We start from the raw sequence: 11,117 nt of genomic DNA on the forward strand, positions 1-11,117 counted from the left end.
GGCCTCAGAGAGGCTGTCGCAGTGCTCGGCCAGAGGACAAAGCCCTGTGCTGAGGCAGAGCTGAGCAGGCGGAGACACCGCGGGACACCGACAGGCAGGATGCAGCCACTCAGCCACAGGCAGGCGTCACCGGGCTGAGGGACATCGTGGAGCCCTGCCTAGGAAAGATGAGCCAGAGGCATTTTGCATTAAGAGAACTGAAAAGGGATGCAGGTTAAGCCTAGAAGAAAGATTTAGCTAGTCCTGGCTAAGTTAGCAGAACGAAGGTGGCCAGAAACAACCATGAGTGCCTCTGTAAACTTCCCAGCAGGCTCAAAGCTCTTCTGACGCACAGCAGTAGCCTAACAATGAGAAAAATATCCTGTTTTGGCACAACAGTTCAAAAGGACACTGAAAAATCTGTTAATAAAATACTACGGGCAGGATCTGCCCCTTCATTAAAGAACACGGCAAAGGCAGTTGGGCTGGACTGCAGAGAGGAGCTGCAGGGAGCACCCTGACAGTGCCACAGACTCCAGATCAGCCACTGCATCTGCTGCCAACACACTCCACTAAAGAAATGGTCTCCTACCTTCAATTTGAAATCTTACATTTCAGGTGTCCATTAATCTCAAATCGCTTTGCCTGAAACACCAAACTAGTTATTCTTGGCAACTGAGGCAATCTGAGTAGCACAGTAGAAAAAAATAGGGAAAGAACACATCAGTGGAACTGGAACCTGCCTTGGCAGCAGAATAGTGTTGTAGACTTAGTTTCCATAAGAATGAAAAACTAAATTCTAGTGTCAGCCTAGCAGAAGTATTCAGCTAGCTCTTGCTAGGTTAGCTACACCTCCAGTTACAGGTTGGCAGGTGAGAACTGATAAGGCCCACTTAGTTAGAGGTAAATAGGTAATTACTGCTACATAGGTACGTTCAACATCATTACAGAAAACATCTTCTCCCAAAGCAGGATTGTATTTCCTACAAATGCCATCTCAGCACAAACCCAGGCGGTGTTTCAGTGCAAGAGCTAAAGACCCAGATCACAGTAGCTCTTCTTTCTCCTTTCAAACCTGAGTTTCCACTCATCCCACTCAAGTCCCTGGCCATGACTGCTAGTGGCCCAGGAATTCAGGGCGCACCAAGAGGCATCCCACAGAAATTCTGCCTCATTATACCCAGACAAAATGCCACCAATACAACACTGCTTAAATCATGCCTTCAGCAGACAGCCAGTGGTCCTACAAATATTAGCTGACCCACAAAGCAAGACCCAACCAATTTCAACACACAAAATACCATGTTTGAATGCAAATGGGGCTGACAAGCCCTTTGAGATCTACTCTGGGGTTTCTCCCTGTGTAGTTGTGTGAATAAATGCTAAGAGTCTTTGGAGTTTGTGCTCACATTGGCTCTTCAGAGCTCTTCCATACACCCTTCTGTTTCACAGGAAAAAGAGAAAGAAATACCTGAAACCTTTCTTCATACAAAGGGAAAAGGCTGAAGGCCTGTGCAGACCTCCCCAAAGAGATCGGTCTCCTTGGAACAATACCTGTGGATTTTAGTCAGTTGTTTCCTTAAAAAAAGGGAGGATAGTCAAGGGCACAGCTTCTAGAAGTCACTAAATACAGGAGAAAACATTGCATCTGATCTGCACTCAGAGAATTTGATACTACTGGCTTATGCTGGTCTGAGGCACTCAGAACTGTTTCTATAGAAATTATGGGAAATTAAAGTTAGAATGCTTGGTAAGAAATGTTTTACTTTGTGGAAAGTATCATTTTGGCGAGAAAGACAAAGGCCTGTAAGCTGAAATGTTTTGCTTGGCAGATGAGGGACAGTTTCTAAGAAGGAGACATCTGAAAAACTCAGGAAGCTTGAAACAACAAAATCTCACCACTTCAAGTTATTTCAGAGGAGCTACATAACTGTATCCTAAAGCAGGATTTAGTCCTCAACCTTACCCTAGAAGTAAAACAAAAACACTGCTCTGGAAGACAAAAAAATGTTGCTAGAAAATTCCCCATGCTTTAAGCATGGGTAGGAACCAGGTGTGGAGAGGTCTGGAGGCAGCATCAGGGGCACAGACACACATCTCCTCGTGACTGCACTTACTGACAAATCCATTTACCTCCCCTATCAGTATCTTTTAGTGGTGATGCCTGGCTGAAGTTCTCAATCTGTAAAACATATTAATTATTTCTTCTCTCCAGTTTATTCAACATCATTAATAACTAAAAATAAAACAACACTGGAACCTGCAGGCCTCAACAATAACCCACACAAGGCAGCAATGAGGAGCTCAAGACTTCCTTTCCAAATTTAGATTGCTTCAAACAGGAGCAAAAGTTCTATGATACAATAACAAACTCATGTTTTAGAAGCACACAAGGAGAGTAGAACTGGGCAGGAAGGTGCTTGCCTGCCCTGCTAAACTTACTTGCCAAAGGCTTCTGAAGATTTCCAAAGGCCCCAGCCCCAAGGCTGCATGCTGAACACTGGGGTCAATGACATGTGGCAGCATCAGATCAGACCAGACCAGAGCCTGGATCTGCTGCATCCCAGCAGCATTCCTCAGTGCCATAATAATTACTGTTCTAAAGAGGAGCTCTCAGCTTCTGCTAGTAGATCTCTTCCATGTGGGATAACTACTAATCATCCTATGAGAGGCACTCCATAGTCCCGATCAAAGCAGGATTCCTTACTCTGCTGATGAAGTGTCCTGTGACTCCTCTCTGCTTCCCCAGGATGCACACAAAACAGATGTTCTCACTAGGCAGAAAAGGAATGAGAGACCTGGCCTTTGTTCACTTTAGAATATATACAGAAATGACAACTATATTTTAACCTTAAAGCCAAAGTTATGAACAGCCTTGAGCTCAGGTACGTAAGTCCAATGAGATTTGGATTTTCCATCTACCTACAGCCCCAAAAGCTCAGACTTCAGCTACGTGTGCTGCACTGAGAGAAGGATGAACATCAGACATCTGTGATCAGCCTGGGCTGTGATACACTCACACCCAGACAGCAGGGCCTAAGCTAAGGTTTGAGTTTCCACATCAGCAATGCTCCAGGGTTCAGTTTAAACAGGTTGTGCAAAAAGCAGGTTTACAATGTAGGCAGTGAGCTCAGACACAGAACGGGTGACTGTCACCCAGCATAGGTTCAGGCACCAATGATTACTTCATGGTCCTCAAAGCATGTACAGTGGGAGTACAGCTGGCTGGGACACGCCTCTGTCATCTGTACGTGGCACAGGAGCTCTGTGCAGCTCCAGCTTGAGGCAAAACACCTCTCTGACCACCAGTATACTTTGGTGCTTTGCAGGTGTCCTCTCACCTTTTAAGTCAGACAGAATTCATGTAGTTTAACTTGGGACTGATTCTGTCCTAGATTCTGGGGGCTATGCCAGTGAGGACAGGCTGCAGGAAAAGCCAAGCCAGAATGACAAACTATTTCCTAATCGTGTTGTGCTGGTCTGACTGGGTGCAGACTCCCACCAAGAAGCAGGAGTGCCCACAGCACTTCTATGCACAAGTGCTCACAAGTTATGTCTTGGAAAAACACCCATTTCTTTTGCAGCAGGTGTGTTTCGAGATTCAGAGAGCCTCTGTCCCCTGATTTGCCGGCTGTGGCAACCCTGTGCTGCTGGCAGTGCCAGCTGTGTGGGATTGCTCCACAGGAGTGAGAAATGAGCAGGGAGAGAGGTCTAAGAGCTGGCTGAGTCAGTGTCACTGGGCGGTGTCATCTATACACTCTGTGCCCCTCACCAGAGCAGAAGTCCAGGCAACACATTCTCCAAGCCCCAAAACAGTAAGAGAGAGCCAGAGCTGCTTTCAGTACTGTTTTCATTAAAAAAAATCCCTACAAGCTGAAGATAAGGATAAGAAATCTTAGCCTTAAAGGAAAGGTGAGGGTTTATCCCTCAAGTACCTGCTAGATTACACACTCTAGGTTGGAAATATCATTTTAAACATAACTATTCCCTAAATAGTTTTGTGTGTCACATGACTTCTTTGTTAAGTGTTCCTATTTCCGAACAAACCAGGTGATAAATTTGTGTACCCCCATGCTGACTCAGAGCTGTAAATCTGTCACTGGCATGCAGCTGTAGCACTGCTCGGGGCTTTCCTCAGGTAAAATGCAGTTCACAGCATCTGAACTCAAGCAGCAGCCCAAGTTCTGTGCAGGTGGGACCTGTGCAAGCTTGGTCTCATCCAGGAGTTTAGCTGGATACATCTGGGGTTCACGTCAGCTACTTCCCTGATAAGACCAATTCTGTGCATGCAATAAGGATCAGAAATCCTGTGTGGCGACTGCAGCTTGTCTGGCACCACAGACTGGGGGTTCCTGTCGGTGTGTGCAGGAGCAGAGGCACAGACTTCCCAACTCTGGGCTCTGCTGAGCTCCTTTACTGATGCCCAGACCCTGAGAAGGGTCTCCAAGCTGACTGCAGAAATAACTGTGACCACACAGGCAGTCTTAGAGAGGCAAAGGCAGCACAAAGGCTCACTCTGACACTTCCTTTCTTGCTTCCCAATCAGTGCACCATAGAATCCAACCCAAAGCAAGGAGCACACAGAGCTTGACAGAAGTGTTGTGTCTTTATGTTGATGATAACCTGCTCAGCAAAGCTTGTCCTGGGAACTCTGAGTAAGTTAAAACACTGCTGCTGGCTTTTTGTGTCAACATTTATACAAAATGAATTGTAGGAGATGTGCTAAATTCCACTATGATGTGCAAATTCTGATCATATACAGAGACACGCTGTGACAAAGGACAGATGCCTACAGACTGGATAATAATATGTGGTTCTCCCTCCTTCCAAGTCAAATAGAACCTCTCTTGAAGCCTATCTTGTACAAGTGCACAAATTTAAGACAAAAGAAAGTCCTACAAAAACAGAAGACACATTTAAGAAAAAGGTGTTGCATACATGCAAAAAGTAAGATGAAGTAAGAGACTTTTCCTTCTCTTACATAAGACCTGATGGGAAAGGAAGTCTTTTCAGCTGAACAAGGTTTATAAACATGTGGCTACAGGTTGCAGGTTAGCCTGAAACATTCACTACTCCCACTGCTTCCAATTTATAAACAGATAGTGGTCTTATGCACACCACATGCCCAACTTCCAGTCTGTAAGTGTGGACCTTTACAATTCCTCTTCCTCCACACTTCCCTCCATTTTCAAGCATTTGTTTCTGCTCAGAGATTGCTTGGTAAGATAAGCCTTTTCTAGACAAATTGCCAAATGAATCGAGATAATGCCAAAGCAAGTTCAAACAGATTTAATCCACAGGTATCATCCAGCCACTGTGAACAACTGATTTGTGCAGAATAGACTGACTTATTTGTGACACTGCGCAGCTGGAGTCAGGCTTTCTGTTTGCTGGAGGTGCTGAACAGAAGACATTCCTGAGGAAGAAGTCAACCTCATCTCTGCACACAGGTCAGGAGGGTCTCTATCACGGACTGGTTCCAGCCAGAGAGCCACGAGAGGACAGTTTTTCTTCAAGAGCAGGCAGAACTTAGCAGTGTGTGCTACCGCCCCGCCCGACACTCCCACCGTAACCAGTCTGGAGGCAGCTGCCATGCCAGGAACTGCAGTCAGCTCTTGTGAGGCAAGAACCAAGGTGGGAAGCAATTGCATCTGCAATCTAAATCCACTCTGGGTGTCGGTTCAGCCTGGTCCTGCCTCACCTTTGCTGCAGTTAAAAGTGGGAAGGTGTCTCACTTAGTCTGGGAGTTTCCACAGCTATCCAAACCAGCTGTTTCCAGCAGAAGAGACTGAGAAACCACAGGAACCTTCCCTGCCCACAGGACCCAGGACTTTATTCTCCCCACCTCTAACAGACTGCCTAGAGCTGCAGTTGGAAGTTAGATGTGCTTCACTAGTTAGATGGCTAGTCCCATCATCAGCTTCCCAGCCACAAAAAACAAATCCAGAAAGGTACTGCTTTCACAAAAAAAAGGCTAAAAATAATACGCTTCTAACTTTGTGAAAGCCATTTAAGACTCATGCAAGGGATTAGTGTATGGACAGAGGTAAAGGATGGCAGAGCTATTTCTTTCCAAGGGTACTTAGAACAGCACTGGATGCTCACCATATGGCAAGACATTTCTTGCTCTCTTACGTAGGGGTTAAAATCACCATTATTTTCCATTTCAGTTTAGTTGTCAACTTCAGAAGTGAGTAAACCTGCTAGAACAGAACTGAAAGCACAGACCAACACAGGGTAAAAAGAAAAACACTCAAGCACTTACTGGGCAGAACATATAAAACTTTTTTAAAAATTACCAGACCTTGTGGCATCACAGAACACAGTCTGCTAATAACCAAACTAACAGAATCTACTTTCCACTACAGGGAAACTCCCTGCCCTTCTAAGAAACAGCCTTCATACATGTGAAACAGAGTCAGCTCACATAACACATCTACACTCTACACAAGCAATTCCCACAGCCTTTCTTTCCCCCTCCTTTCTATATTACAGAAGTTTTCCCTACACTGATCTGAGCCACCGTGAGTGCTTATCTGTACCTGTCAAGGTCCCAGTTTGAAATCCTTATCTACCATGTGCTTTATTTTGAGAAGACCTTATACGCAAGAGGAATGAGGAAGGACTTAAAAGCATTTCAGTAAACTGGGAGGGGCCTAAGCATGTGCCCATGTGCCCTGGGTTAGGCTGATGGTCTTGACCTGGCAACACACACACACTCGTGGCATAAGTGACAGCTCCCTGAGCAGTGAACAAGCAAAGTGGTACCAAACTGACCAAGTTAATGTCAAGAATAACACAATCATTTAGATGAATTTGCACTGGTGTGTTAGGCTGTGGATTCCACTCACATTACAACTACTTTCAGAACTTTACTTCAGGGCTGTGCTAACCTTGGGATCAGAAATGGCCATGAGGATGCACTGCTGTCTGACCTGAACTGGTAGAGAGACAGCCACATCCACATCACAGCATCCACCCATGCACCATGCTTTGAGTGCCTCAGTTCAGACACACAAGGTTGAGCTCTAGGAGATACCCCTTCACCTGTTACATTCATGGTTTTGACACCAAAACTAGACATTACACAACTTCTAGAGAGGTATGAGATATGTATAAATCACATTGCAGAAGCTTCCCTGTCATTTCATTCCTTCGAACAATAGTAAGTGAAATCAATACAGATTTTTGACTTAGTGTACTCGACTGTCTTCAAATCATACAGTGCAGCCTTGAACTTAACATCAGGAGCTGCTTCTTCAACTTCCAAAATCAAAGCCCCTCCCTTCCCAAACTAGTGCTTTCTCCTTCCAGTCAGCCCCTTTTACCTATCTCAAGTTCTGTCATTTCTTTGTGGCTTCACTACACAGTTTAACAGTCATATTGATGTAAGTTTTCATAATTCTTTGTCCATGAAAAAGTTTCTGCACAGAAAAGAAGCCCCAAGAGGATTCAGACCAGCAATGCAGTTGTGGCTGGCCCGCCCAGCCACCTGCACCACCAGTAGCCACCAACTACCACCCACAGGGCCACTCAGGGAAGCACAGCAGGCCCTGGAGCTCTCCAAGCTCTCAGGTGAGGAGCTGCCTACACAGTGAAACCACCAGTACCCTGCTGCGTGCAGGAACAGGGTGTCTCTGCTGACATGATCCAACCAGCAAACATTGCTGACACACGAACCGAGGCACAGCAGTCACACCTGGGGCCTGAGACAGCACTGGGACCTGAGACAGCACTGGGACCTGAGACAGCACTGGGACCTGACATGTCTCTTGGTCCAGGCAATTGAAGAGCACAAAGAGCACTGAGTCTATGCCCATGCCCATGCCCATGGCACCACATGTGGGCAGAGATTCAACACTTTGTTAAACTCCCAGAGAAAACACATACTGGACTGCACATCAAAGAGATTGTTTTCAGCTCTAAGGTTTTTTTCTGATTATAAATTTTATGATCATCAGTGAATTTGTTTAACCACATAGCAGCTGAAGGGGGTATCACTAGAAACAGCTTCTGTTGCTTTAAGAAGAACCTGAAGATGATAGAAGGCCTTTATCCTTTGTGAATAAAGGTTTCCTTTCAGAACAGGTCCACTAGCAAAATAGTGATGATCATTTTCCAAAATGATGCTGATTTACATTGTTTGGGCATTAAAAAGGCCATCAGCAGGGCTGCCAAAAGCCTATACAAATATTGTTTCATAAAGAATAGCCTTTGGAATGCTATTTGGAGGTGACAGGAGGAAGAAGAGAGGTGTAAATTTGGGGGGGGGGAAGATAACAAACTAAAACAAAACACTGCACAAAAGAAAACAAACAAAATACACATAAAAAAGGCAGAGGAAGAAAAAAGGGAAAACTATATATTTCCATGAGGTTGTGCCAAAAGCTACCTACCACCTATTATTTTCAATTTTTTTCCACAACCTTCATTTCTCATGTGATGGATTTTGCAGCATGTAGGTTTGTTACAGTTACAGTGTTGTGATGACCTTTCTTCCTAAAGGCCCAATACTTTATCCAGCCCCACAGCCCCCAGCACCAGGCAGAGCAAAGGAGCATTAGCCTTGACATCAAACAAGGGGACAGGAGGGGATTGTTTGCTTAGAGACACTACCTGCACAGAAGGTAAAAGGAAATGTCACTTAACTATCTAAAGGTCAATGAACTAAGCAAAAATAAATCTACATTCCCTTTCTTATGCAGACTTCTGTACAGATCCAGCTCTTGTTTGAGAGCATCACAACAGCACATGTTTCGAGCTTGAAATGTTCCGTATAATATTTCTAAACAACACATCTTTCCAGTCTGGTCTGTGATGCTGTCTGAGGCACACCAACGGAGGGAAAAGGAGGATCAGATTAGATCAGTGAAACTGAGCCAGGGATAGAGAGACAGGCCTGGAGCAGAGGGCAGGAACCATCAGGAGCTGACACACCTAGGACCTGAGGGAAAGGGGAGTTTGCACCGTGCCCCAGGACAGCGCAGTGGGGACCCACCTCCTGCCGGGGCACCCCGAGTCACTTCTGATCGCATCGCGCTCCACAGTGACACGGGAGCCCCGCACAGGCCCCGGGGCCGCCGTGGGGCGTTCGAGCATGGCCTCCCGCACTCCCGCGATCTCGCCCGACAGCGCGGGGCATCCGCGGGGCTGCCGGCAGTGCCCGCACCTGTCCGCCCTCCGCACTCCCCCGGCCCCGCGGCGGGCCGGGAGCACCGACCATGCGGACGGGGCTGCGGGGCCGGGGCGTCCCTCCCTCCCTCCTCGCCCCCGGGGGCAGGAGCGGGCCCGGCGCTGCGGGGACAGGGCGGCAGGGAGAGGCAGGCCCCGGCCGTGCGGGGCAGGGGCGGCAGCGCGGCCGCCCAGCCCGTACCTCCAGCGTGCGGATCTCCTGCTGCGTGAGGTCGTTGGACGCGGCGCACTTGGTGCGGAGCCCGCGCAGGTTGGAGAGCGAGATGTCGATGAGGTCCTGCAGCAGCCCGCACTGCTGCAGCGTGCTCCGCACGGCCGGCAAGCCCCGCGGCCCCGCCGCCTCGCCACCGCTCCGCTCCTTCCTCTCCAGCATGCCGGCGGCTCGCAGGGCAGCCGCTCTATCCATCCCTCGGCATCAGGGAAGCCAGGAGGCGAGGCGGCGGCGGCGGGGGAGCGGCAGGAGGGTGGGAGGGACAGAGGGAGGGAGGGAGGCGGCCCTGCCCGGCCCGGCCCGCCCCGCCACTCTCGCCGGGCAATCACCGCGCGGTACATGCGCGGCCTCTGCGCTCCCCGGGCGCGCCCGCTCCGCCCCCGCCGCAGCCCCTCAGCCTCTCCGCGCCCTTCGCAGCCCCCTCAGCCCCTCCGCAGCCCCAGCCGCTGCCCCTCCGCGCCCGCCCCAGTTCCTCGTTGCCCGCCGCGGCTCCTCAGCGCCCGCTCCGCCCCCGCCGCAGCCCCCAAGTGACCTCGACCTCTTCAGCCTTCACCGCCCGCCCCAGCCCCTCAGCGCTTCCCTCAGCATCGCCCTCGGCGCCTCCCTCTGCCCGCTGCAGCCCCACAGCACGTGCTGCAGCCCTTCCCTGCCCATCGCCGCCCCTCAGCACGCACCTCATCACCCCGTCAGCCTCTCATCACCCACCCCATCCCCTCATCGCCCACCCCATCCCCTCATCGCCCACCTCATTCTCTCACTGCCCTCCTCAGCCCAATCACCAGTTGCTTCAGCTCCTCAGCACCCAGCTCAGTGCCTCCCTCAGCCCCTCACGGCTCTCTCACAGGTATGGCAGGGCTTGCAGCTCGGCCCAGAGCAGCCCCGGCCATGGCCGGTCCCTGCAGGGCTGTGGCGGTGGTGGCGGGCCCAGGTGTGAGGTGTGAGAGGTGTGAGGGTGCAGCGGGTGCCCCACTCACCATCCATCCGAGCCCCAGTGCACAGCACAGGGAGAGGAGCCCCTCGGAGGGTCTGCGGCACTAAAGACCACAAGGACCTGAAGGTCCGAGCCTACAAACAGCAAAGTGGTGTCTGCTGCGGCCGTGGCACAGCCAGGGCAGTTGGGAATGGGGGTCCGTGTGTGCAGGTTGGTGACACCGGTGACATCTGTGACATTACACTGGCACAGACACGTGCTGGCCATAAACTAGTCACTTAATAAGGCTGTAGAGTTTCCCTAAAATAGCCTTTCCCAAAAGTTCTGTAAATTAATCAGATACATGTTTTATTTGATATAAACATTTACTTAGTAAAGAATAAGTGGCATGTGTAGTACATGAAGTGGGTATCATCATAAACATATTTTAGTGAGTATAAACATTTGCATGCAATAGTTCATCCTTATCATGACTAGGGAGGGAACTTTATGATGGGCTTGTGGAATCGTCGTGGTTTCAGCTTTCACAATGAAGATACCAGAAAAATAGTCCAGGAAACTCCATTACATTTGGTTGCATACCCAGCCTGTCTGATTGACTCGCACAGAGCTGAGATGTCAGTGCAGGAATCACTCACCCCCCAATTATTAGAAGAATTAGGACTGTTCATCTGACATGAGGAATTCAGAAAGGCAGTTTGGTTGTACCTTGCTGACAGACAAAGACGGCCTCCTTAATTTGGGCCAAATTGACACCAGGTTTTAAAAGCTAAAATGACATCTGAGCCACGTGTGGTGATACAG

The 11,117-nt window shown here is 49.0% G+C and overlaps 1 protein-coding gene across 1 annotated transcript in view; it reads right to left on the reverse strand.

Moving 5' to 3' along the window:
• The window catches only part of KSR1 (kinase suppressor of ras 1), a 52,667-nt gene extending 43,047 nt beyond the window's left edge, over positions 1-9,620 (reverse strand). The window contains exon 1 of the mRNA XM_071574855.1: positions 9,353-9,620. Coding sequence (XP_071430956.1) covers positions 9,353-9,577 — 225 coding nt within the window. The 5' untranslated portion in view covers positions 9,578-9,620. The remainder of the gene's footprint in view (positions 1-9,352) is intronic.
• Between the last annotated feature and the right edge of the window lie 1,497 nt (positions 9,621-11,117).

Source organism: Pithys albifrons, chromosome 21 (genome assembly GCF_047495875.1).
Source record: "Pithys albifrons albifrons isolate INPA30051 chromosome 21, PitAlb_v1, whole genome shotgun sequence".
Taxonomy (NCBI): Eukaryota; Metazoa; Chordata; class Aves; order Passeriformes; family Thamnophilidae; genus Pithys; species Pithys albifrons.